Source organism: Neopsephotus bourkii, unplaced genomic scaffold (genome assembly GCF_033783945.1).
Source record: "Neopsephotus bourkii isolate Nb327-2 ecotype Australia unplaced genomic scaffold, CSIRO-AGI_Nbou_v1 NB_1308, whole genome shotgun sequence".
NCBI classification, from domain to species: domain Eukaryota; kingdom Metazoa; phylum Chordata; class Aves; order Psittaciformes; family Psittacidae; genus Neopsephotus; species Neopsephotus bourkii.
The window spans coordinates 583,352-610,597 of NW_026901790.1; the positions used below are offsets into that span (position 1 = coordinate 583,352).

The following is a 27,246-nucleotide window of genomic DNA, read 5'->3' on the forward strand; positions in this document are numbered from 1 at the left end:
TAGCTGTGGTAGGACACAACTTTCCCTCTCCCCAGGTCACCACATCCCAGCTCCAAGTCCTCATATCACGCATGCTCCTGGCTGTTTGCTATAATTCAGGGGGAAGGACTCCCACACGAAGGAATTAATCAGACCTTATGCACAATTAACTACTTGTGACTTCCCTGCTATGCTAATCCTGCAGGTCCCAGGTAAGAAGGCCCATCTGTAAGTGCTTTCAGGATCTGAGAAGGTTCCTTACCTTAAATCCACACAAAGATTAGCTTGGTGGGCATACTGCACAGAACAGCAAATAAACTCTTATGAGGCAGGGATGCTCCTGCATCCCCCTGCTGTCCTACTCACTGCAGAGACTCTGAGGACAGAGCCTACTATCACTATGTAGCTGCTCTTCCTGCTGCAGAGAAGAGTGGGAGAGGAAATGACCTACAAAACCCCCCTACCCCAGCCTCATGAACTGATTAAAAGAGTGAAAATTAACAAATCGAAAACAAACTGCGAGAGTTTTCAGAAATAATAATCACAGCTATAAACCACATCCCATTAAAATGCTCTCTTCTACACAGAGCAAGGCAAAGTTTCCATTAAAACAAAATCAGGGCTGCTCAAATTTGTTTGACAAACTAAATTATGATGCGTTCCAATCGACACGTATAAAAGTCCCAAACAGTATCAAGACTATAAAGCATGAAGATAACATATTGCTCCAGCAAGTGATAAAACTGCTTGCAGTGACAGCTATGATTTATTGGAGCAATTCAAATGCACTTTGAAAAGTATATTAGCTTTGCCTCTGCCCACAAAGGGCACGTTTTAGCACGGTAGGCCATGCCGGTGATAAATTACATACCAGCAAGGACTGAAGGCAACTGGCAACATCAGATGCCCAAAGGCCCTGAATTGCTGTGATAATGTGGTTTTTGTGATAATACCTCATGCAACTGCACCCGAGCACCTAAAGAAACACATCAAAGCAGTGTTTCTGTTGGCTTTTTGGAAGATAACATGACAATGGTGAGAGTGGCTGGGACTTCCCAGCTAATGCTGACACACAACGCGATTACAAATTGGCTCTGGAGCAAAGTTTGACACAGAGGGTCACAGTTCAGACACTACCTTTAAGGTGGAAGCTGGAAAATAACTGCCTTTTGCTTCCAGCTTGTAAGGCACGAAGCAAACCACAGGCTGTGGACCTACAGGCTATCAACCTACTGTAGACCTTGCCTGAACCTACCTGCTGCACCACTTTAACAGGACCAGTAAAGTGACCCAAGTGCTGCTGCATTGTGCTAATACCCAGAATGGGATGGAGACTTGGCCATATTGTGGTCACCACAGCCATCCTGGCACCTGCATCACCAGTGCTGTGCAGGAAGCACATTCCTGGGCACACTTGTTCACTGGTCACACCAGTTCAAACCCATGGTAAGAGTCAGGCTTTTCCCATGGCTCAGAGTAGCGCTGGAAAAAGAGGACATAAAAAGCATGATGCCCAAGTCTCCTCTTACAGCAAGATTTCACCACTATAAAAAAGTAGAAGAAAAATTATTTTAAGACACTTTGGGCTAAATTCTACTCTTTAATGTATCAGCAGAGACCAAGATTGACTTCAGAATCAACCTGGACTTCAGAAGGTGTCCTTTGAAGAGAACACGTCCTGGACAGTGCCATGGAAAGCCACATTGCAGACTTTTCTCCTTGTGTTACCAGGGGTAGTTTAACAAATACTATCTGCCCCCAGTTACAGTCCTCCCATTCTCACACACAAGGAAGTACGTCTTTGGGACTTTACAGCTCCTAAATTAAGAGCAACAAGAGAAACGAATGACCTGGTGTCGTGGTTTAAGCCCAGCCGGCAACCCAGAACCACGCAGCCGCTTGCTCACTCCCACCCGTTCTCCCTCCCACTCCTGGAGGGATGGAGAGGAGAAGGGAAAGAATGTAACTCCCACGGGTTGAGATAAGAACAGTCCAGTAACTAAGGTATAACACAAACCACTGCTGCTACCACCAATAATAATAATGATAAGGGAAATAACAAAGGAAGAGAATACAACCGCTCACCGCCCGCCGACCGATACCCAGCCCGACCGAGCCTCTCCTTTGGCAGCAGAGTGCAGGCCACAGCTCTCTTTTACTTGGAGGGGCATCCAGTACACTTGGCATAGACTACCCTCAGGAGGGGGTACTTCAAAGACCCAAAAGGTTACCTGGAAGGGCTAGGTCACTGTTTGGTTGGGCTGAGTATCTGTTGGCAGGTGGCAAGCGGTTGTATTCTCTTCCCTTGTTATTTCCCTTATCATTACTATTATTGGTGGTAGCAACAGTGGTTTGTGTTATACCTTAGTTACTGGACTGTTCTTATCTCAACCCGTGGGAGTTACATTCTTTCCCTTCTCTTCCCCATCCCTCTGGTAGTGGGGGGAGGAAGAGGGGGGAGTGAGCAAGGGCTGCGTGGCTGAGTTGCCAACTGGGCTTAAACCACGACACAGCCAAAGCAGTTACATCTTGCTGTGGATTGGAAGGAGTTTATCAGCAATTAGACTGTAACTGCCTCATCTCCAAACGGTAAAGAACATTTAACAAACAGTTTGCTTCTGGTGGGCATTTTTAACTTCTATTTCATCCAAATACTCCCTTGAGAAGTGACAATGAGTATCTAGTTCTATGATACCCATTACCATATCACATAAGGACCTCAGAAATACTGCACACTATTATAGAATGAGTTTGTGTAACTTTTCAGATAAGTTGCCACAGCTTCTTGAGTTTATGCCAGTAAATACCTGAGAATTGTGTTTCTGTAGTTACAGTCTCCTTATGGAAAATGCCCCAGTGACACCGTGACTGTAATGGTACAAAACACCTATATACAGGTTAATATTTTAAGAGTAAACTAGCTGAACACTTTCTCCACAAGTGGAGAAGTTGCAAAAAAAGCAATACTTACTAGTTATTTTCCTAATTTCCCTAAAGCAAAGAGCTCAGCATGGTTTTGAACCTGCCCCTTCATCTATTTTTGCAGCTCTAATCTAATGATTAGATGAAAGAACCTTTTTTTCTTGGCTTGAAATTGTGGGTAGTGCAAATACAAGAGCACAGTGCATGTTATTGCTTCCACTTATTTATGGCTCTTCAGCACCATTCTTCTTCAAGAAACATTTGCAGGAATTGAACTGATTCTATGTTAAGTGTTATTCTTAATAGTTTTTTCATTGCTACCTAATGGAAATATGGATTCATCATTATTTTAAGCTTAATGCAGTGTAAAAGGATTAGTTTAGTACACTGTAATTACGATTTTTTTACAGCACTTAATAGACAAGGCAGAAATAGATTTCTGGAAGTAATGGAAAAGAATGGAAGCATTTTTTGTTTCTTCAGTAACAACAAGCTGAATATCAAAAGCTGTAACAAGGAAGTCACTCCTCCCCTTTGTTTTTCTTGTCTATACTCATCAGATTTACATTTGTCACTTATATAAAGGAACGTATTTGCAGCATTCTTCAATTCTACTGTACCAACAGCAAGAAATACATCTAAACTGGCTAAACTATCTCTGAGCAGGGGAGGGATTCTCCCCCCATAGCAGCAAATAGTCATTTCCACAGCCCCTGACTTAATTCAAAGACAGAAGAAACAAGAGCACCCTTCCCTGTCCCATCACCTGCCGGTGCCTGTTGTCCTGAAGCAATGAATTAACCCTCAGAGCATTCCAGTGATGGGGCAGTAAAAGTGACCACAAGTTGATATTTTCTACTCCTCCCACACCCTCTAACCCAGAAAAAATTCCCTTTACCCCCTGTTCCTTTGAAAATGTAACTCTTTAATAGGTTCTAAATCTCACTGCTTCCCAAACACCCATTTCTATGTTGCAGTGAGCATGATGGACTTCATTTCACCACTCTTCTAGCAATAAAAACACTAACCAGAGAGCATCATGCAAAGGAAAGGAGAAGAGGTGGTCTGTGCTCTTGCCATTTGCTCCTTGCTGTCTTCCTTTCCCCATTTTCTCCATACTGCTCAGAAACTTGCTAAGGCACATAGTTCCCCCCACCTCCCTCTCTTTTCATTAGGTGTTCAATAATACTGAGCCATGGGTCTAGCAATGATGCAACACAAACGTGTTAACATGGAAACTGGAAATACTCCATACATGCCAGGTTTCTTAGGGCTCTGATGAAAACTGCAGCAGGATTCCCCAGGCCTAAGTCACTGGTTCTGGAAAGCTGCCATAAGAGAGTATATAAAAGGTATAAAAGTGAAGTATTTTACCACCTGCTTTGACAGCATAGGAATTGTAAAGCATCTTTTGGAGTGCTGCCCTTCAAATGAAAGGAAAATTCCCTCCAATACGTTCAATATTTCAGTTTCTGTTCTGTCAATATAAGAATCTTTTGTAACAAGAAGACAAAAGCTTCTCCACCTTTTGGGGATCAATATTATTTCTCAAGCAAGGACAACCGGTATCTCTTTGTGAAGGCTTTAAAGTACTGCCAAAATACAAATACAATTCTAACTTGGTAGACAATAATCAGCTTTCCAGACCAAAGGCTGAAGTAGCCAGGATGGGGAATCCTACATATACACTTGTGTCATGCAGCACCATTCTCTCCCAGGCCCTGCACACAAATAAGGAATCTGATGGTGCAGGAAAGCCTGTGTAGATGCACCTGTCCCAAAGGTCATTTTACACTAGCAGAAGGTTAAGGATTGATGTAAAGAGAAATCTCAGACTCCTTAAGACTCCTTCCATGCTACCCCCACTCTTCCCCACTGTGATCAAGCAGTTTCACTACTGAAGGACCCTTCAGCAAGGAGCTGCAGTTATTCCTAAAGCTAGGGATGCATCACTTCTAAGAAAAGCCTGATAAATAAACCTGGAACAAACCACACATGGACATCTGTGCAGAGACAAGCAAAAGTCACCCTTACCACCTTATTTCCACTAACTTGGGTATATGTGAATGAGATGCGATATTCAATTACCTAATAATCATATATGCTGCAACAGAGTTTGCCCTCCAGATTGCTCAAGTGCCCCCCTCAGCAGGATTTCTAATCTTCGTATTTCCTATGATGTGAACCACAGGAGGACTTCAAAATGGTTTCGAGCCTGACAGCTTATAAGGACTCTACCTTGGCCCCTACACAGGTCTAGAGACTGAAGCATGAAAAACCCCAGGAGAAGTACACTGAGCAGGCAAAATGAAGTTTAAAAGATCAAGCCTTGCTGAAATCTGCCTCTGCTTTCGCTGGGACACCTCGAAATGGCAGTCATCTTATCAAGGGTTAACCTCCTCCCCTGGGGAGAGTCGGTGATTGTGGCCCCAGGTTTTCTTTCCTCCTTGTTTAATTGTATGAGGAAGAAACTACTGCCTATGTATGCTCTCCTCATACTCAGAAGCCACAAATGTGGGGTACTGGTCAGTCATGTAAAGGATGCTCATTTTTGGACAGAAGCAGATTGACACACAGCATACTGAAAAGTAAACAGGCAAAAAAGCTCCACACATACTTCTCTGGTCTTGGGGTCATGCCAAAGCGCAGGAACTGAAGATGTTAAGAAATCAACTGCTGGTCAATTAGAATCAGAACAGAATCTGTTGTCCCTTAGGAAGCAGTGTTGCTCACTTCTGCTCATGCTTTTGCCTCAGATACAGGCAAATAAATCACTGTACTGGAACTGAACAGCAATTCGTACATTATGGCTTTTGCTTATCTACAGCAGAACCCAACATTATACACATGACCCCTCCTAACTGTTGGACTTGTGGGTTTCACTCTAACAAGTTAGCTCTTAAGATCTTTGAAGAGAAGTCAACTCTTACAAGTTAAGCAAGTGGTTTTCTGAAGATTGATTTCTGTAATGGACACCCAAACATTCCCCTCTTTTCCATATCCAGGAAGCCCTGCCTTCCCTACAAGAAGCCTTCTCTAACCAGGAAACTCTATGGACCTTGCACTGAACAATGGTTAACTGAAAGTCCTTAGATGAGGTATTATAAAATAAACCTCCTTCTAAGATTGCTGAACAAGAAGATAGAAGGAAATATTCCTGAATCTACTAAAGCAGAGCCTAAAATCAACCACCTGCAGAGCAGATGCACCAATGTCCACCCCGTTCCATCACCAGCACGACAGATGTCACCAACACAATATATACAACAATCAAGCCAGATCACATTTCTGATGATCAAAACTTATTGAGACTTTCAAATTATCATAGAATCATATAATGGTTTGTGTTGGAAGGGACCTTAAAGCTCATCCAGTTCCAACACTCCTACCACGTACAGGGACACCTTGCACTAGACCAGGTTGCTCAAAGCCCTATCCAACCTGGCTCTAAAAATTTACTATCATAAAAACCGGGTTATCACTTTTTTCACCTCCAGATTAAACATCCCCAGACCCAAAGGATTTGAAAACACTGAAGAATGCTGCTATAAAACAGATATTCACAAGTTTTTGACATCCACCCTTTGGCTTAGTGAGCTCAGCAGGATTAGAGCTACTACAGTAACTACCAATGTACTTGCATGCCATAACCTAACGAAAAGAAGATGAGAGGAAATGTGTGAGATAACCTAAGGGGTTATCAGAGAAAGGTACTGCTTTACCTGCCCATTTGTTGTGCCATTGTTCTTGACTCACCTGAGCCATGCAGTAGCCTTTCACCAGCCTGTGAGATATGAGAAATGGAGGATTTCTTTATAAAGTCACCATTACCATCATTCATCAAAGCATCCTGCTGGGATCACTTCACACAAATACAAGCATTTTGCTCACTGGAGACTGAGCCTTTCCCCCCCATCTCATTTCCTCAGTTTCTGCTTGATGGATGTGCTGAGTCTGTTCATTTACAGTAGGAAACTCAGGACAAGAGTTCTTGCTGATTAATTACGGCCTGCTTGGAAACAGCATTTTAGTCAATTAGAAACAGCTCTCTGAGGCAAACTGTATTGTCACGTGCCCACACATGCTTCTCCAATAAATCATATCATTCTGTATTTATACAACAGGCCATATTATAGCACAAATGAGCTCCCTAATGTGTTCTGAACACTGCCCTAAAGTCATGTAACATATTAATCAGGACCAAGTAGAATAAGCAAATAAACTGAACTAACTGTGCACTCCTCCAGTCTTCAAATGCTGCAGTACCCCCGAAAACCTTGTGGAAGGCAGCACTGATGAAGGTGCCCTGAGAGAAGAGCAGGAAGTTGTTTGAAAGGTGTTAATACACCCATGCACCTTGAACATTACCTTCTCCCTCCATATAACAAGTCCTATCATGACAGACTCAGTGTCAGTTTAGCTGAGAGAGCTCAAGAGCATTTGCCTATGCCTGCATTGCAAGACAAAGCATTTGGCGATAGCTTGGGTATAAAAGGTGCTTTGTAAAACCCAGCTCGAGAATTCTACACACAAATCACAGTCAAATTCACTCTTTCCTGGAATAAAGAACATCAGGAAACCTAATTCAGATTTGGTAATTCCCTGCATTAAACAATAATTCTATTTCACCAAATTAGTTTTGCCTTGCGATGTGGCTGCATTTATAATTATTTATTGCCCAGCTCAAGGTTAAGTGAATGAACAGCCTCACTGAGATCCTGTATAAGCCCTTATTTTTCACAATGTACTACACAAGATTAATTGCTTTGTATTTCTCCAATAGAGACAGAATTAAAATTGCCATTTCTTACAAACTATTAACACAGCAACCGCTTTGAAGTAGCCCATTGCTTCTTGCAATCTAATGCATTTCCCCTCTCCTGCTTACTCTATAAAGAGCTACTTGGCAACCTTAAAAATGTAGTTTGTGGAAGTTCCTTTGCAGGACCTGTGTAAATCCAGGCTTCTGCACTCTTTCAGACTTGGTACCAGATGAAATGTAGCTCTTGACAAAGAGCAAACTGGAACAGTAGCTTTGTTGAGCAGATGTCATTGAAGATGTTGCTTTACCAGCAACAGGACAGTGCTGAGGCATATAATAAGTTGTTTAGATAGCACAGGCTGGCAAAAAAAAGCATGGAAATATATATATATATATATAAAATACATATATACACACACACCCTAAATATTTACAGGCAAAGTCCACTGCTCAGTTTCTCAAGATGGTTCTGGGTTTTCATTACATAAGCAACTATAAGAAACACCGAGGCTGAAAATGCTGAGAAATCCAAACACTTGCAAAGCTATCCATGAATTACTCCAAGTGGCAACGTTTAGGAGTGCACACTTAGGGATCCTACACATCTGATCCCAAAGACTACAGCAGTCAGTGGAACTTTGGATGCCCAAAGTCTTACAGAGGGTGAATGAATGAGCAGCTGCCATAGTAAAAGCTTTTCCTTCTTCTGATTTACCTAAGCTGTCTAAGGAACTTCTTAGAGATGGACAACAGCCCTGAATTGGATGGCCACTGCAGTGCTTGCCTTAATGCTCTTTTAACAACCTCTATGCTGGGTCCCAGGAGAGGAAAAGAAAATCTCTTCACATTGACATATCCAGTTCTTAGCACAGAGGGCTCTCAGGGTGAGCTGCGGCTCCTTGGTATGACTACGGGACAAAAATCAGCATTGGATAAATTGGTGCAAGAATGGTTTTTCTTTTCCTTTACTTGCTCTTAGGTGCTTGTATGACAGGAGTCAAAAGCCTGTATTTGTCACTAAAATATCAGGCTACTGCACTGAAAATAAAAAATAAGCCTACAAAAATACAGAAGGAAAAATCTGCATTTATGCACTTCTAATCCCAGCTCTTCCCAGATACACTGGGCAAAAAGCTTAGCTTCCAGTTATTCAGCTATGGTTGAGTCAGGGATTCAAACTGCTAAAAACCCCTTTGTGTAAAAAGGAATTTCAGTTCAACCTTTTAAACAGCATGCCTATTTGTCTCTCTGTCCTGAAAATAATATTCCTGATGAGGGTATACTCGTGTCTTGTCAGCAGCACACAAACAGAAGCTCTGAATAGCATTAACCAACCTCTATTTGTCAGTTCTGGAGTGAATTAATGTAAAATGACTTGCGTTTACAGCTGGGTCTTTAGACTGGCAGCAAAGGGGAGTGAAGAATCACCTCTTTCCCTTCTCAATCTACATCCTATCAGCCATGAAGGAACCCTCAGAAGAGTCTGCAACAAGAAAAGCCGCGTTTATCCTTATCATTCATAATGATGAATGCCAGCGATAACCACTGGAAGTGAAGCCTCAGCAGGGACTATGCATCACCAGTAATAACAGGAATAATCAAGCTGTTAGAACCAGACACGCAGACAGCAAACTCAATTCTTTTCATTCTCTGTCCAGTACCAATGACAGCTACCAGCCACCATGCATTGCAATTAGCTCACGCTGCAGGAATGCTCTCTGCTCTGGTACATGATGAGCAAGCTGCAACAGGGAGCAGGACCTGAGGAAGAGGTGAAGAACTATGTGGAGAAGCATCACATATCCTTGCTGTTGCTAAGGAAACCAGCTCCTTTCTTTGGGAAGACCCAAGGCCTGCCTCCTTCACACCCCCACTCTTATCAGCCTTATTTCACTCGCAAACAAACAAAAGAGAAATTGAGACAACTGCTCACGAGCTATAGAAATGCATACATTCTATATATTTAATGTTGGCGAGTCAAAATGAAAATGTCCCTTTCATTGCAAAGGGGTGAATGGCTTGGGTCAATGGTAACTGACTGTAACAAAGGCTGCATGAAATTCAGCACTGGGACCTTTATACAGTTCAGGTCAGCCGAACACTGCTTCAGTTAGCAGAACATGGTTCCTGAGTTCCTCTACCCTAACACTGAACACATAGGTTCATAGAATCAACCACGTTGGACAAACCCCTCAAGATCATCAAGTCCAACTGTTACCCCAGCGCTGCCAAGGCCACCACTAACCCATGGCACTGAGGACCTCATCTCCACGGTGTGTGAACACTTGCAAGGGACAGTGACTCCACCACTGCAGCCTGTTCCAATGCCTGAGCACCCTCTGGGGAAGGAACTGTTCCTAATATCCAGGCTAAATCCACATGCTATGGCCCTTCTTTCAGGCAGCTCATAACACTCACACACATTTCTTCTGCTGCATCCCAATAAGTGTCCTGCTCTATAAGCTTTACAGCTGCAAAGGGCACTTCAATTCCCAAATTCTCCATCAATAGCAACTATAAGGCAGAGGCCCGCTCTCCACCCCACAGTGCAGATCTCTGGTGTACATTTGGAGTATTTCTTCAATTATTAGCTCAGACCCAACTGCCCTCCTTCATCCCATTGCATGCTTCCATCTGCAGGGAAAACCAAGCCCCAAAGCCTGTATCCATACTGTGAGCAGCATGCCTGAAACAACGCTGGAGACAGCCTCTGCCCCTCTGTTGATGGTGGGTCTCCACTAGTTCTAGCCTAAATCTGTCTTTGCTCTTAAGGACTCCAATATAAACCTTTGAATTATTCAGTGCTGGAAAATTCCATCTCAAGAAGCGGGAGAACCGCGCATTGATCCAACACAGAATTAGCGAGTAGAAATGGTGTATGACTCTGTCTGGCAAAGAAAAGAAACATAAAGATCCTTTGTAGACACCGTTGAATACCTCAGAATGTTCCCTACATCCTAGTGTGGCTTTTGCAACTTTTACAGAGCCTATTTTGAAATCCTACCCCCTGCACAATGCTCTTAGAAATCTTTTCTCTCTGTGCTTGCTCCTGTACATTAACTTACATGGGATTAACACATACTAATTCTCTAAAACAGAATTAATCTTAAATCTATATTTTAGTGTGAAACCCCAGGGATGCTCTCAAAAATGGCTCGGATCTCAATTAGTACTAGAGAAATTGAACAGAACTTGAGAAGCCTTGAAAGAAAACCACAAGTGAATGCCTGTCTTAAGATGCTTATGGCTGTTGAGCCTGCTGGTGTTCTCTTCCCTCAATATTTGCTCTCTCTTGGTGTGAATGTTGAATAATTAAACAAGTCATCCGAGGAAGAACAAAGCTTTTTGACAAAAGAGATTTTGCCTTTCAGCTTTCAGAATCAAGTGTGCTGCAGGGAGTGTGATAGTATTCATTCTGCTATTACTTTAAATTACAGCTACTCTGTAAAGCCAAATGCTGGTTCATTACTGGTGCAGCTCTATTGCTTACTGTCAGAAGGACAGCAGGATTTGGTGTTCCTAAGGCTTCGAAGCCCCAGTCCTGGCTTTCTCAGCAAGCTTCTGAGAAGTCTTGAATGCAGTATTCAGTCACAGCATCCTCCTCCAGCAGTACAGGAATGAAATCGAGGGTGCAAAACTGTAGGTAGGAAACTCCCTGCGGCTAGCTAATAGGAAATACTGAGGAGGTGGATGGGTCCTGGAGCTAATCTTAATCACACACCATACACAACAGCGAAATACTGTAAAAGCAAGACCTTAAAATTGCAAAAAGGAACATAAAATATATAATCAGAACTTCGTTTCATGCTTTACACCCTTCTTTGTCATGCACTTAATTCCTTCACACCTTTAAAGAAATCACTGTAAGAAAGATGGAGAACACCCCTGCACAGCAGAGATTCCCAGGGGACGTTTTCCTTGCAGTGCACCACATGGGTTAAAACCCTCTCAGGGGTTTCCCATACAATGGGAATGCCTCACATTGGAGCCATATCTCTAAGGCAGCTGGCAGGCGCTGCGCTCTGCCTTGCAGATGCTCTTGGTCTCAGATACAGTACTGTCCAAACAAAGAGCTCACAGGTAAAGCTTAAAGTTTCTGGGCAACTTCAATGCAAATTTCAATACTTGTACAGAAACCAATGATATCATCAGGGATCACTTCCAAATCACAATTCTCAATGCAATCCTCCTCCTACAATTGCTGCAAGCTCTTCCTTGATCCGGCCCTCCTATTCCATAAAATGCCCTTAAATTTCAAAGCCTTACAACAACATTAATGAACGCAGCACCACACTCAAGTGTCTAACACAGTAGGGCTTTGTCTGTGCCCTTCCTAACAAGCCCCTGTAAAAATGGACACACACCCCTTACAATGCAGTGTCTGTTAACCCCCCCCCCCCAGCACTGAACACAGATGGACACCTTCAGTACAAAGCTGCTTCAGTAGTGCCATAGGCAATCACTGCTGGAGAAATAGTTACTTCAGATAATTAGATACCTACATATTGAAGTCGTTTATGTTTACATAAGCACAGAAATTATAGGGGGAATTAGGCAAACAAATCTATCATGGACCAGAAGCTCCTGTCGGGTTGCTAATGAAGGTAGAAAGCGGCAATCTTTCTTTACCAGGTTTTCTAATGGCCATGCTAACAAACCAATCTTCATTTTAGCGCCGTGCATTTCCCTTCCCCCTGGTTTCTTTCCTCTCTGTATCAGTTTACAGGGACAAATACTTTCAGAAGACAAAGGGGATGGAACAGACAGGAAGATAACGCTCCTCAATGATGCTGACACCTAAGAGATTCAATTAAGCAAAACCTCAGTATTTCACTGTCGATTTGACTCCGATTTCTACGTAAAGAGATTTATGGTCTCTGTTAAGGTACAGTTTGTCTTTGCTTAAAATTTGTTTCAGAGATGCATTAAAAAGACAATTACCTCTTTTTCTTTACTGGAAGCTGTAAAGGCCAATAACACAGTACTCCAGCAGAAGTATTACCTTTCCTTCAAGACAAATATTTGCTACTTACAGAAGTAAATACTTAATGTATACTTATGAAGAAAGGATTCTACACCGTGGCAGTGCTCAGCTATGTACTTTCCTCACATAACAGCCTCCTTTGCTTACTGTACACAACCAAGCAGAACTGGAATTTTAGGAAAAAGCAGAGATTTCCTATGCAATTTGAGCCTTATGCTATCAGGGCACTGAAACAGGTTATAATGGCAACATTTGTGGATTCTCAAATGCACGGGAAACCCTAAAATCATTGCATTAACTGTAGAAGTGACAGACCATCCCATTATGCCAAATACCATCTTATTTTCTCTGGAAACACGGTAGTGCAAACCTTTGCCTGGAAGATTGGTTTAACCAAATACTACAAGTCTTAGCTTAACCTCCTCAAAAGATGATCTTCAGCACTGATGCAAAACACACACCCCAGATTTTTACCTTACAACTGTGTGATGAACCAAGCTAGCTGTCTTTTAGAACCGTGATCTAAGTCCTTAAACAAGGATCTAAGTATTCTTATAACCTATAAGGTGCACACTGAAATTATCTGGCACATATAAGGTGGAAATACAACAGTGAGAAAATCACATGATTTGTTGCAGGTTGTTCATTTGTGAACAGCAATAAGACCAGTTGCATATGCCAAAGTAATGCTCATGTACTTATCAGCTCATGTTTATGAAGCACTTTAAAGATGAAATGTCCTTGTGGTGCACAGCACTTGTTATACTGAAAGAAAACAGATGCAGAGGTATAAAAGACCCCATTGCCAATTTCTTCTATCGTAATAAAATACAAACCATTACTGATTTATCAGCAATATACCTCTATTTTTCTATTCAAACACAATACCTAGGAGTGAAAGCTTTCAAACTATCAATACAGAGGGAATTACTGAAGAATGAAACACTGATGATGCTAGACATGCAATTTACAGTGTACTGTTAGATGAGAACACGGAAATAACATTTTCTTCTGCGTGGTTACAGACCTGGGCATGTCACAGTATCTTAAGTATCATCTGTTAGAGAGTGCAGAAATGAGTGGTAACAACACACCCCCAAAGCATTTCTGTTTACAGACCAGGCTACCACACTATCAGAGACCACATTTTCAGCATGGAGAAGAGAAGGCTCCTGAAGGGGAGACCTTATAACAGCCTTCCAGTGCCAAAGGGGCTACAAGAAACCTGGAGAGGGGATTTGACAAGGACACACAGTGGTAGAGAAAAGAGGGAATGGCTTTAACATGACAGAGGGGAGATTTAGATTAAACATTAGGCAGAAGCTCTTCCCTGTGAGGGTGCTGAGGCGCTGGCACAGGGTGCCCAGAGAAGCTGTGGCTGCCCCATCCCTGGCAGTGTTCAAGGCCAGGTTGGACACAGGGGCTTGGAGCAAGCTGCTCCAGTGGAAGGGGTCCCTGCCCGTGGCAGGGGTTGGAGCTGGAGGGGCTTTAAGGTCACTTCCAACCCAAACCAGTCTGGGATTGCGTGATTTTGACTTGAAACAGACATCATTCAAATGGCAGAGATTTTTACAAAGGCTTCATGGAAATCTCTTTTTGTCCCCTGCTGATGCCAGAAATGGGTCATTTACATTCCCCATCCGAGCCTGCACTTCAGGGGAAAAACACCAGCAGGAGGAGTAAACAAGCCCCCACAGAAGTTCACATGCTTCTCTCCAGATGATCTATTGCTGCCAGAGCCCTAATCTAATTTTAGGTGAGCTCATCTTTTTTTCTGCCCTGGAGCCGCTTTAACTTAATATTGCTCTGCTTCCAGAGCCATGAGAGAGCACAGGCTCCCTTTCCCACCACAGATGCTGTGCTGACATTTTACTTCAGCTGTTTGCTGTAAAAGTCATCAATATCACTCCACTCCTGAAGAGACCTTTTCTAAGCAAAATGAAAACAAATTGCTGGCATTAGATCAAACTTTGACCTCTGCAGCCCAAAGGGGGAGAAAATAACGTCTAAATTCCTTGCAGCCGCTTTGAAAGCTTCCAAAAGCTCCTCCAAGCATGCAAACTTCTGTATGTTAATAAAACACCTTCTGAGGTGCCAGGCTCCCTGTTCACACCGCAGTGCAAGCCAGACAGCAGGTATAGGCAGGCAGTATGTACAGGTAGAGAGCCTGGCCTCCCATGGGCTTCCCTGCATTGCAGTCATCCTCTCTCTGAAGCATCATCAAGTGCTGTGAGGTCTCTGGGGAAAGCATTTCAAACACCATTGTTTCATCTGCCTCCTTCCCATCTGTTCCCCCTTTCCATTCACAGCATTCCTGCCCTGCTCTCTGTTCCACCAGTCCTCCTTCACCTCTTCATTTTCCTGCCCTTTGTTATCCCCAGCTCCTGCACAACCTGCTCACATGTTGGTCTGAAGCTAAGTCTACATGGGAAGGGAAACCATAGCCTGAAACACTCACTTGTTGCTTGTTAGTTTCCAGCCATGTACAAGCTTCTAGGGAGATTTAAAAAGGTTTTTTTTTGGTGGTTTTTTTCTTTTGCTTCATAAAAATGTGTTTTTTTAAGGTAAAAGTAGTGAGGTTACTCGGCCAGTTTTGCTTAAACAGTCCTCATAGCAGTAACATTTTAAGTTCATTGTCTAATTTCTACCCCATTTGACTGAGAGATGAAAGCTGCAGAGAGATGACACGTCCAAAGTTTCATAGCAGTCAGTGTCTTGGAAGAAGAGAAATGCTCCCCAGCTCCCCTGCCCTCCTGTTGAAAGGCTGCAGTGTGAGCTCGCAGGGATTTGCTCTGTTGAGTTCCCATCACTCCATCTGCTGCAGTGGCAAAACACCCCCTCCTGCCCAGTTAGAGCATCGAAGAGGAGCCCAAAGAGATAAGGACTTTGCAGGTGGACTGAGGCCATAGGTCACATGAAGAGAAAAATGTATGTGTGTGGGGAGGCCGATGCTAAGGAAAGCAGATGTGAGGCGTGAAACCACCTGAGATCATCACTGAATCATTTGGGGTTTTGGAGTCTCAGTGCTTACAGTGAACCTTCTGCAATAAATCATAGCATGAACAATCACAGAGCCAACCAAGCTGGAAAAGACCTTTCAGATAATCAAGTCCAACTGTTACTATGGGACTGCCAAGTCCACCACTAAACCATACGCTTTCCTTTGCCTTAATTTCTCTTTAATTTAAGTTACGTGACATTTTAGAAACCTAGTTATTCTCCAAATACCCATGGATGCAGTGGAACATAAATTCACATTATCCTTCCAGCATCTCCAAGATAAGACCTGTAGAAAACTGCAAACTGCTTCCTATCATGCCTATTGTATTATCAGGTGATGGCTATGGGAAAGGATGTATCTGAGCCCAAAGGGATGGACCAGCTTGAGGAATCTGTTCTCAGCCAAGTCTCAAGATCTGAGAAGAGCTAAATGCTTAACATCACCACCACAGCAGGGAGCCTAAACCGTAGTCACAATGTTTTCAGTTTTCAACAAGAGATAAAAATAATGTTTCCAACCAAGCAGGCAGCTGAAAGAGTGAATTGCAGGGAAAGGCTGGCGTGCTAGAGACTGTACACAAACTCCTTGACTCATGTTTGCCAAACATGTAAGGAAAACGATGCAGTAAACACAGAAACAAGATTAGCATTTGCTTCTCTGCATTGTCTGCACCCAAACGTAACAGCTCCTGTGCTACAATATACCTTTAAAGCCAGGTTTTTCTTAAGATCAAATAGCTGGATCTTCTCCAGAACATCACTCAAGTGCTTTAGACCATCCCTTGTGCACTTCATTTACCATAATCTCCATTATGCTATGGATGTAGCATTAAACTTATAAATATGGCTTTATAACAACACAGTAGACCCAGATAATGTCATCTAGGTTGATTTGCACTGAGGTTCAAAGACCCACTATATAGAGATAATAAACATGGTATAGACTGTCAGATAATAGAAGCTAGAGGAGACAAGTGACCTTTGTGCAATATCTCACTCTCTCCTCTCTCAGGGGTGTATAAAGATGAAGGTATGAAAGCAAGACACAGTCAGGCACCACTGACACTGACCAAAATGCCATCATTTTTATTAGAACAGCTTAAAAAACAAAGCCAAAAAACCCCAATCAATTGCTTAGTTATAGCTGTGTTTGCTGCATCTGTTTCCCTGAGTGTGGACAAAATTGCCAGCAGCCGCATTATGGAGACAGGTTGATGGCTGGATGACCCCATAAGTCTTGTTCACATCTCATGTCTGCGCTGCTGACTTGCATCTTAAAAGACTTTCGTATCAGGGCCTCTGCAGGGAACCTGCTTTGCCATTCAGAGTGGGTTTTGCCAAACCCAGACAGAACAATGAATGCTTTGTCCTACCTGGCGTGTCTGTAATTGCAAGCCCTACCAGGAAACAACATCCCCTGCACCTTGGGGTTACTGTCTGAGACACTGAATGATGGAGATGTGCACTAAAGAAACAGACAATCAATAACTTCAACAGAAAAACCTCCAAAACCAGAACTCTTTATTCCCTTGAAAGGTGAGGACCCCTTCACAAGCACAACCCCTGCCTTCCCCCCAACAAGCACCAGCCCAACTCTGCCTGTGTCCCTCTTAATCTGGTGTCATCAGGAGTGGCATGTCACAGCAGGAAAAGAGACCGGTTCACTGTGAGACCTGCTACTCACTCTCTTACAGTGTAACGGCCCCCCTTCCAGCTGCACCCTTCTGTGGGGAGCTGGTGCTGATGGGCATCAACCACATAGACCACCGCGCTGCTCCTCAGGCTCAGGGGGAGCAGAAGGTGATGGAGCACCTTCTGCATCACTGCAAACCTGTCCTCCTCATAGAGTCTTATAAACACTTGGGGATTTTGCATGAGGAGGGACAAACTCCAACAGCTGGCTTGAATATGCAATGTACTGCTCATACCAGTTCCCACCCGCTCCTCCCTGTGCCCCAGTGTGTGGAGCACGGACACTGAGGACACAACACCGTGTCCAGGAAAGCAGTAGTGAAGAACAGAACCTCTGCTCTTCCATTGCTCAGCATCCCCACGCAAAGAGTTTCTCAAGTTGTAATTTCCCCCGTTATTTTCAAACAGAACAGCAACCAGCTTTCTCCTTTGCTGTTCAAATTCAAAATGAAACCACAACCATCAGGTTTCACCAGCCAAGGCACTGTGAGCTGCTGAAGAAATGAGTAACAGCTGTAAATACCTGCTTGCTGTGCAGTCTGTGGGATCTGTTGACTCCGCTGTGCATTGTACTGAACTGAGGCAATGGGTCTGTACTGCTGAGTTGTTGAGGTAGGGTACTGACCAGATGGGTAATAATACACTGGCATCTGCAAAGAAAGAGAACAGCAGCTAAGTACAGGCCCTAAAGCTCCAAGATTCACAACATCAGACGCAACTGGAAGGGGAGCAGGAGTTCAAGTCAAGCAGATTAGGGGTAACTAATCTGGAACAGAGGTTTACACTGTGTCATTTCAAAACCTGCTGCTTGCTTCTTAGCTTTACTAGGAAAAGGAGTACTGGTGCCCAAATTTCTTCTCAGATACTTTAAGAAATGGGAAAAAACAAGAATTTAGTTGAAAGAGACAAAACCATACAGGTTGCATAAAAAACACATAGCAAAGAAATCACAGTAAAGTAGCAACTGCTGCGGAAAAGAGGATGCAAACACCACCTTCCATATCAACACAGTACACATAGAGAGCATATCCACCAGTAAGTGAACTCTGGCCAAAATGGTCAATTCACAGCAAAGAATAGCCTGGAGTAAAAATACATAGAAGCAAGACAGAGGCAAAGATAAAGAGTGTGCCCTTAACACTTGTAAGAAACAATGATTAAATCCATGTTTTTGTTTAACAGCTACATGAACGTTTCCCTGAAGCCTCTCCCAACCTTGATGTGAATACAATTACAGTTCAAAACACAACCATAACTTTTTCCTTGCAGGAGCTGAGGGTAAGCACTGAGCCAGCAAGTTCTGCTAGGTGGGCTTCTTTCTTCTGTTGTGACTGTCTTATAGAGCAAGGTGTACTACATCACCTCATCATGCAGAGGAACATGGACGTTTGAGGGTGACTGGTGCTGCACATTTGCCATAGCACTGTACTGAGACACTTGAGCTGAACAGCTTTCCACTGACCTTTGGCAAGTTCAAAGCACTCCAAGTTTTTCATTTTCATCTGCAGTGGATGCTGCAGTTACCTGACAGAGATTGACAGCATATGGTATCATCAAACCACAGAGGGACACAGCTCTGGTTGAACGTCGCTTCTCTGTTACATCCCTAAGCATTCCTTTATACAATTTACTGATTTGTTTTTCCCCTTGTGTGTAGCATTTATCCTACTCAGACCTATGCACAGCGTCCTACCAAATGCTTTTGGTTTGGGTTTGGTTTTTAATTTTCATACAAAAATAAGAACTATTTTTGCCACTTTCATTTGCTCATGAGACAGCTCATTCAACTTGTTCATGCATAAAGTATCAGCAGAGTAAAGGTAATAGCATCCTTGTGCATACTGCTAGGACATCAACAGAGACACCAGGAGTTCTCTTAGAGATGTCAGATGAGAAAGCACAGGCATAGGCACAAAAGACTAGGTAAGAAGAGGGTATGGAGATGGCTATTTAGGCAAGCAGAAGACCACTGAATGGGTAACTGATGGGAAGAGCGTCAGGATCAACAAAGCTGGATTTGGTCTGATTGGTGAAGTGAAACCCCCAGACTGATTGACAGTCAACATCACCTGTCAATCAAGAGGCTGAATACCATGAGGTTGATTCATTTTCTCTTCAATCAATGGAACTCTTCCCCTCACTAATAATACCAGCCCGATTCAAACAAATACCAGAAAAACAAGAACATTTTGATTGCAAAATGCAATCTCTCCTCCCTCCAGACATACCAAGTGGCACATAATGGCTACAGCCTGACCTTGAGCCATTTGCTTTGTTAGAGACTAAAGTAACCAAAGCAAAATGCCTTTGTAAAATGGACAAAACCAGGATGAACTTTGCTGCTCTCAAAGCAAAGCCACAAGGTATAGGAAAGCTGACCCAGGCATTTAAGGTGTAAAATCATTCTTTAACCATTACAGCCGTGTAGAACTGTGGATCAGGCAAGTTTAGTGTGATAAACTCATCTTGTGGAAAGGGGACTGCTCTCAGCAAGACTCTACAATAGGAGATTGGAAAGAAGCGAGAAGACTCAGCTTAAGTAAATTCAATGCAAAGAGCTGATCCTGCCTTGGAGCAGGGGAACAGAGCAGACATTCCAGCAACTATTCTTTATTTTCTATTACCACATTCCACAAATCAAAGAATATTAAACCCCTGTGGAAATACTCCCACTTCTCCTGGCAGCAGCTTAATCTCACTTAAAGGATTTAAACTTATTTCATTTACCCTCAACTTCCTCATTTCCCCTTGTACAGATGAGCCCCTAGATATTTGAGAACACATGAGCATATGAGAACAATGTGAATTATCTCTTGTGGAAAGATTCTGTGGGTATTAACTTTAAAATGTAGCCTAAAGAACATAGGTTTTGAAGTGACGTTTGTATTTGCATAGGCTCAGCACAAAACCATCTATGCACGCTGAAGCATTTAGGGTGATTTGGAAATAGGTATTTATTTTTACCACCCAGATAACACCTCAGTTAGTCAAAGGGTTTTCTCCCTTGCTCTCATTTTCTCAACTCATTAGAATACAGTGGCTATATGCCTCCAGTTAGAAGCTTGTCAGAGTGCAATCTGTCAGCCTGAAAAATGACAGTAGTAGGAGTGTTGGGTAAAAAAAAATCATCATTTCACTGAGATTAATGGATGAAAATGCCACTAATCACACATGCATGACTTGCAAAGGAGAGGTTTAGGTTTTCATGGGATCTTTTTGTTGTTGCTGTTGCCTGTAGCTGGTTTGGGGTTATTTATTTGTAGTTGGAATTGACTGGGTTTTCTGGGTTTAGTTAAGAGGTCAGCCATTAACAGAAAGGCTTGGTGTAAAACATAGACATTGGATAAAATAGGCCTTTCATGGTTGAGGGGCTTGCAAGGATCCATTTTCATTTATCTCGAGTACATCTTTGTGTCAGTAGTCGAAACGTGTTATTTGTCCTTTCTGCTATTACTTCAGTGTACAGTGGAATTAAAGGGATCAGAGATAACCAGTATCACTTACAACGCCTGCTCTGACCTTATTGAATTTTTTAGTTTCTCATTGCATCAGCGTTACTAACACCTTGCTTATGTGCTCTTCAACAAAAACCATTGCATTCCTGTAGCAGCCTACTGACATGCCAAATCAGACTTGAATTGCTTTCCCCACGTGAATGCACAATCTAGCCTTGGACCTGTTGCTCATGTAACATATTCCATTTACAGAACCAGGAAGTTTCTATTGCACTAACAAGCATGCCAACACAACTATATGGTCATCCTAGATTTAAAAAAGACCACACCTTGATAAATGCTGCCTTCTTCAGTCTAAAAGCAGTTTCTTGATCTTAATCCTTGACACTGTAAAAACCCCTCCTTTTTAATAACTACCATAGAAACACTTGACAGATGATCCTTACGCCCTTGGATATTCTTATTTTGAAGGTGAATACCTTCCTTGTTTGCAGGTTCCAACACATACTGTTTTTTTCTCTCATATGCAGCATTTTCTGACTAGGCACATCACTTCAGAGACACTCATGAAATGGCACAAACGGGCATTTCTTCTTCCTCCTTCTAATGTGCTTTGTCCCTAGATGATGGGCAGAGACTCAATACAGCATTGGCTTTCTGCTTTGTTCTGTCCACATACTGTTCAAAACCCATTTCCAGGCTGGGTTTCCCTGGATGCTCTCCGCAGCATCCCTTAAATTCACAGAGATGTTGTTCATTTCCTCATGGTAGAAATAAGATTCCACACATCTTTCAGGCTGATTTTACTTCCCCAAGTTCTCTTCCTACTGACTTACAGCTTGATTCTCACATCAGACAGGTCTCTATTTTCTCTTAACATTGCTGATACCCAGTTAGGTTTGGATTAACAAATTCCTCCGGATGATTAGTGATGCTGACACTATTGCTAACAGCAGCATAAATGGGAGTGAAGACAACAGAAACCACAGTGATGTATAGACACATGGAGGTACCATTTCTTCCCAATATCAAACTGACTGGGATCAGTTATTCTTCAAGAATTTTCCTCTTCCTCCCCCCTTTTGCTCCCTCCTCCACTCCCTCCATAACATAATGGCCTGTGTACAACTGTAGGATGTCCTCCAGTATCATTTTCTAAGATCATCACTAAAACCCATTCACTTGCAGTGACTCACCAGCCTTCTTCTTGACAAGCTTCCTAGAGGAGACATGCTATAAATACAGATTTTGTCTTAAGGTAGCTAGGGACTCTCTTGGAGGGGTCTTCTGGAAAGAGACAGCTAAGACACAAAATGAACTCAGATGAATAATATCTGCACATGTGTATTACTTCTCCAAGCCTCTCCAAGGCTTCATGCCACCTCATTTCTGGACATCACATTGCCAGTCTGCTTTTCAAGAAGAATGATTCCAAGGGGAAAATAACTTTTAAGGGAGCATATCCTTTCCCATTGGCAGGGAACTCACAGTTTTCCCATTTCTTCATTTGCAGAGGCAATGACAAGCACCATGGAGACAGTGCTGCCAAACCCAAATGTGGACCCTTGTTCAAGTTCCTGGGCCCATAAGTGTTATAGGAGTACCAGTCAAAGAAGAAAATAGCAAATAGAAGAACATAGAGAAAGTAAAGATGTATGTTTTCTATTTGTGATCTAGAAAGCAAACAGGCTTTAATTTCTAAAGGTCGCTTTCAGCAAACCCCTGGCTAATGGTTAAGGTTTGTTTGTTTCATTTTGGTTTGGATTTTTGTTGTTTTTCTCCTACTGGCTGAACAAAGATCATTATTTTCAGGTTATTAAATCATTACTCTGTTGGCAAGCTGGGGAATAGCTGTGATGAAAGAATCAGCAAAAGGAAAGTAAGGGGTACTCTTGCCACTTCTTAGGAGTCTCATTTCAAGCTCAGTCTGATGCTGCTTTTGATGCAGCCTGGGAGAGAGAATCTTGGAGAGCAGCCATACAGCCTTGTTTAATTGAACTTTAATACAAACCCTAATAATTTAAATGTAATACCATAGGGTTTGTAGGCTTGGAGAGCATTTCTTCCTCCTCCTTTAAGATCCTAAAGGAAATGATCACACTCACAGGACCTCCACTAATTTCCAACAGCATATAGGACACCACAGCCAGCCCACTAGAACCTTACCAGCAATACACTTGGAGGAACTAATTACCCATTAGAGTCAAGCCTCTTTTTTAATGGTATAAGTTCAATAGCAATTTTTAAGGTATAGAAGTGCTTTTACATTGACTGCATTGATTAGTACATCACATAATGTTTTGCCTGCATTTCTACCTTTTTCTCCCAAATACTTTTAAAACATGCTACATTTGGCAAACATTGAAATATTTTTCTACCAATATTATAATTTTTTTTACAAAAATAATCACATTACATTGAACTCCAGCTCCTTAGAATTATTCTTATTACAAGCCTTCTCTCAGAAAAAATGGCTGCGTAGGTTCTAACTACGGACATCACCATCCTCTATGGGGTGTCAGCATCCAGTAGTCCTCAGGTTTCTTTTGTTTTTAATTAGTGATCTAATTAACTGAGTCTCTAGCTCACTAAAAACGTTGTAACAGTATAAATTCTTCATTACTGTGGCAATACAGAATCCCATTAACAAACACAATTGGAGATTTTCAGTAAGAAGTAGCAAACAAAAAACCCAGTAGGATTTACACTACTACATTAAAAGAGATGGTGATTTCTTTTGTCTTTAGTTTTCATACATTTTCTTCCAAAGGATAAAATGAAACCAAGAAAAATACTATTAATACCATTTGAAAGTAGAGTTTAAATGAAGTTATCCATAATTGCATAAAGAAATTCATCTTTTTAAAGTGTATGCCTCGAAAATGGGCCAGAAAGTCATCTGTGCATTTTACTTCTTGACAGTAATCACTTTCAATATTCCGTAAAGGTACCCAGGAGACAAGTGGAGATGTTTGGTAGTGAACAGTAAAACATAATCAGTCTTCAGGAAGACAGTTAAAATTACTGATCTGTGACATCTCACATGTTCAAGTCAATTAAATATGATTAACGACTACCTGGGCTGATGTGCGTGTTGCTCTTTTGGTGTATATATATGGGGAAAAAGGACTACAGATATTTATTCACCCTCCTTCATGTTCATAGAATCATTTAGGATGGAAAAGACCTTTAAGGTCGTTGAGTCCTACTGTAAGCCTAACACTGCCAAGTCTACCTCTATACCACGTCCCTAAGTGCGTTGTACTTTGAATAGGGAAACAGGGTAAGAACAGAATAGCATCCAAGAACTTCCTCCAGTTCTTTAACCACTTTTTAAACAAAGAAGCTTCTATATCCACAAATCCTTTTTCCCCCTTTTTATTATTTTCCCCATCTTACATTTCTAATTGAGCTGGGAAATGATGTTCATAATCTGAACACTTAGGCCAGTCAGAACAGCGACACAACGCCCTGACAGAGGAGAACTCTTCCCTTACCATATGCAGACATGTCCTGGAGTACGAATATGTGTTCAGAAAATGGTGTGAGGATGAGGAAGGAATTGCTGAAACCCAGGAAACGCTACCTAAAACTGTTATAAATGAGCAACACGCCAAACCAATAGCAAGGACTATGCATACCTGAGCAGGTGGTGGTGGTTGTTGCACGAAGCCCTGGGGTGGAGGTGGTGGCTGGAGCACTGGTTGGGATCCTGGTGGACCTGAACCTGTAAAGCCTCCTGGGGGAAGCTGCTGACTTGGAGAAGCCATAATGTAACCCGTCTGCTGGGCAGGCTGCTGCAAGATAGGTGATGGGTACACAGGACCAGACGGCGACTCGGGGTTGTCTCCTGATGATTGACGACTCAAGCTCATCTGGTTGAACTGTGTTGTCATGTCATCTCGCTGCGGGGCAAAAGGCAGTAGAAGATGATGCAGGCGTGATGTCTGCAGTAGGCACGCAAATAGGCAAAACAAAACAGGTTCAAACAGGACACAAAAGGGGAAAGGAATCACTTGGCTTAGATACCAAACTTTGCAGGGGATCTATAAAAATGGAGACAATTAAAAAAACTATAAACGTTTTGAAAAAGACTTCCAGACTGCAAAGGGAATGGCACCACATGGCACAAAAGCCAATTATTTTGGATCTTACCCTGCTCCTCCATGTTATTCCAAAATGACAAGTGAACTTTACAGTGTTCAAAAGAAGACATCCTGAATATAAAGGGCATGACAATAATGTTATGAATACCTCTTCCCCCACACACCAAATTCCTCAGCCAAACACAGGCTGGTAATGACACCTGTGTTTCAAAATGATCCCAAGAGGGAATCAGTAGGATTCAGGTGCAGACCTTTACCTTTCTGGGCTGTTTTGAAAACCCAAGGTTGTAAACACAAAGAGGGTAAAAAAACCTGAGCCTTTAGTTGCTAGTTTAAAGCTTTTTATTCAGCGTTAGAAAGAAACAAGTACTTAATTTGACTGAAGGGGAAAATAAATCTATGGCAGGATGAAAGTACCAAGTCAAGTCAATGGACCTGAGGCTCATTACTGCTGGTAATGATACAGGGATTCTAGACAGTATCTCTTCAGTCTTGCAAAAAGAGCCATCCTAATCAAGTTTATTCTGCGAAGGTCAAAGATTTACAGATGTGTTTCTATGCATCTGCACTTGTAACCGTATCACAAGACTTTTAAATACTCAACATACTCTATACCACAATATATCCAGCATAAAACTCCTTTATGTGCTGATATGCAGATTATGGTCCTTTCCTCATACACCCTCATGGGTAGGGAATATGCACTACAAAAAGGCTTTTTACTTAGAACATCCATGCTATTTAACTTAACCTCCCACTCTGATATGATGGGAGAACATTTCAAACACCCTTGGCAGATCTTCAGGTGATGTAAGAATGCAATGCTGTTAACTTCACCATCCTCCTGCATCCATATTTAGGTACAGAAGTTGTTTGTCTGAAGTATTCTCTTTAAAAAGCTACGTGGATGGTGAGCAACTGCAAACAACCCCTTCATTGAGCCTGGAATGTCTCTGGTTTTGTACAATAGAGACCAAGAGCTTCAAAACCCTGTAATTAATACATTGTGTGTATAATGCAATGTGCCTTGAAGACATTAATTCAGGTGAAGTTTCGCTATTAAATTAGCCATTGAAAATATCAGCCTTCCTATGACTACCACTAGAACAACCTGAGATGCCTGCAAGATGCTTTTCGAGCAAATTAGCACTGAGGTATGCAACTTATGTTCAGCATGGACCATTTTTTATTGTCCTTTAAATGGTACTGCTCATCCACCAGGCATTAAAAACGTTCTTTTAGCTGCAAGGATCCATTCAGCTTTGTTTCCATCTCTCGACTGTAACTACATGACATCTCTACCTTGGGAAAAAAAATACCAGTCATAAACAAGATTACCAGAGCGAGAATAAAAAATAACATTAAAAAAGGAACCTTGCAATGCCTCTTCAAATGTCAGCTTCATTTTACAACGGCATAATGTTAGCGCGGTAAGCACCAAGCCAGAGGCTGACTCCAGGGGAGCACTCCATTTATCTTTATTACATGTGTCCATTGGTGCTTTCTCAGGACACACAGTGTACCACACCTTCTGCAGCTGGTTCACCACTACTCTGCTTCCCAAGTGCTCTGGTACCACCAGGGAATGAATCCAGTACATTGAGAAAATAATATAAAACACAAAAGAAGGATTTCTGGAGTTCTCTCCTCCAGTCTTTATGGATATAAGGGGGGAATAGCCCAAATCTCCAATGCCCAAGTTAGCAATTTAAGCTTCCTTGACACAAAGCTGGAAGACACAAGTTCCTATCACAAGCACAAGAAAACATTTATCTGAATGCTCTGCTAACCAGGCAGACAGCTCTGCTCTTGCCATCATCCTCCAGGTTGGATAACCAGAACCAAGGGAAAGCTTGTCAGGACCAAAAGCGTTATGGCAAATGGGGCTCTCATGTGGGACACCCCTCTTAGTGCCACCCAGAGGCTCTTGGGGATACTCATGCTTACACACCCAACTCCAACATCAAGGAAAGGAAAAATGAAAGGAGAAAACTTTAGTACCACAGAAAACTGCTGCGTTGGAGAGACTGGCAGGAGGTGCTGGGGAGGATAAGAAACTGCTGGATATTGGACTGACTGAGTAGATGGCTGCATTGCCTGAACGGGCTGCAAAATAAGCACAGGGAAAGACAATAAATACACATAACACTGACCACCCCTGCCACCTCTGTTATTGAGAACAAAGGTCTCAAACACTGCTCTGAAAACGCAAGCGACTCATTGCCAGCCCAGGTACAAGAGGTCAGGGACTGCAATTTTCATCTTCATCTTAGCCTTATACCAAACTATTCTTTATCACAGATTTTTTTGCCTTTTTCCCACATATTTGATGGCTGCTAGATTAAA

The 27,246-nt window shown here is 42.4% G+C and overlaps 1 protein-coding gene across 18 annotated transcripts in view; it reads right to left on the reverse strand.

Annotated features, from left to right (window-relative positions):
- Nucleotides 1-27,246, reverse strand: part of ARPP21 (cAMP regulated phosphoprotein 21) — a 131,726-nt gene that overhangs the window by 17,655 nt on the left and 86,825 nt on the right. For all 18 annotated transcript variants that reach the window (XM_061366137.1, XM_061366142.1, XM_061366152.1 and 15 more), the window contains 3 exons: nt 26,902-27,006; nt 24,436-24,699; nt 17,863-17,989 (listed from right to left, as the gene is read on the reverse strand). In XM_061366137.1, the coding sequence (XP_061222121.1) occupies nt 17,863-17,989; nt 24,436-24,699; nt 26,902-27,006 (496 nt within the window). The remainder of the gene's footprint in view (nt 1-17,862; nt 17,990-24,435; nt 24,700-26,901; nt 27,007-27,246) is intronic.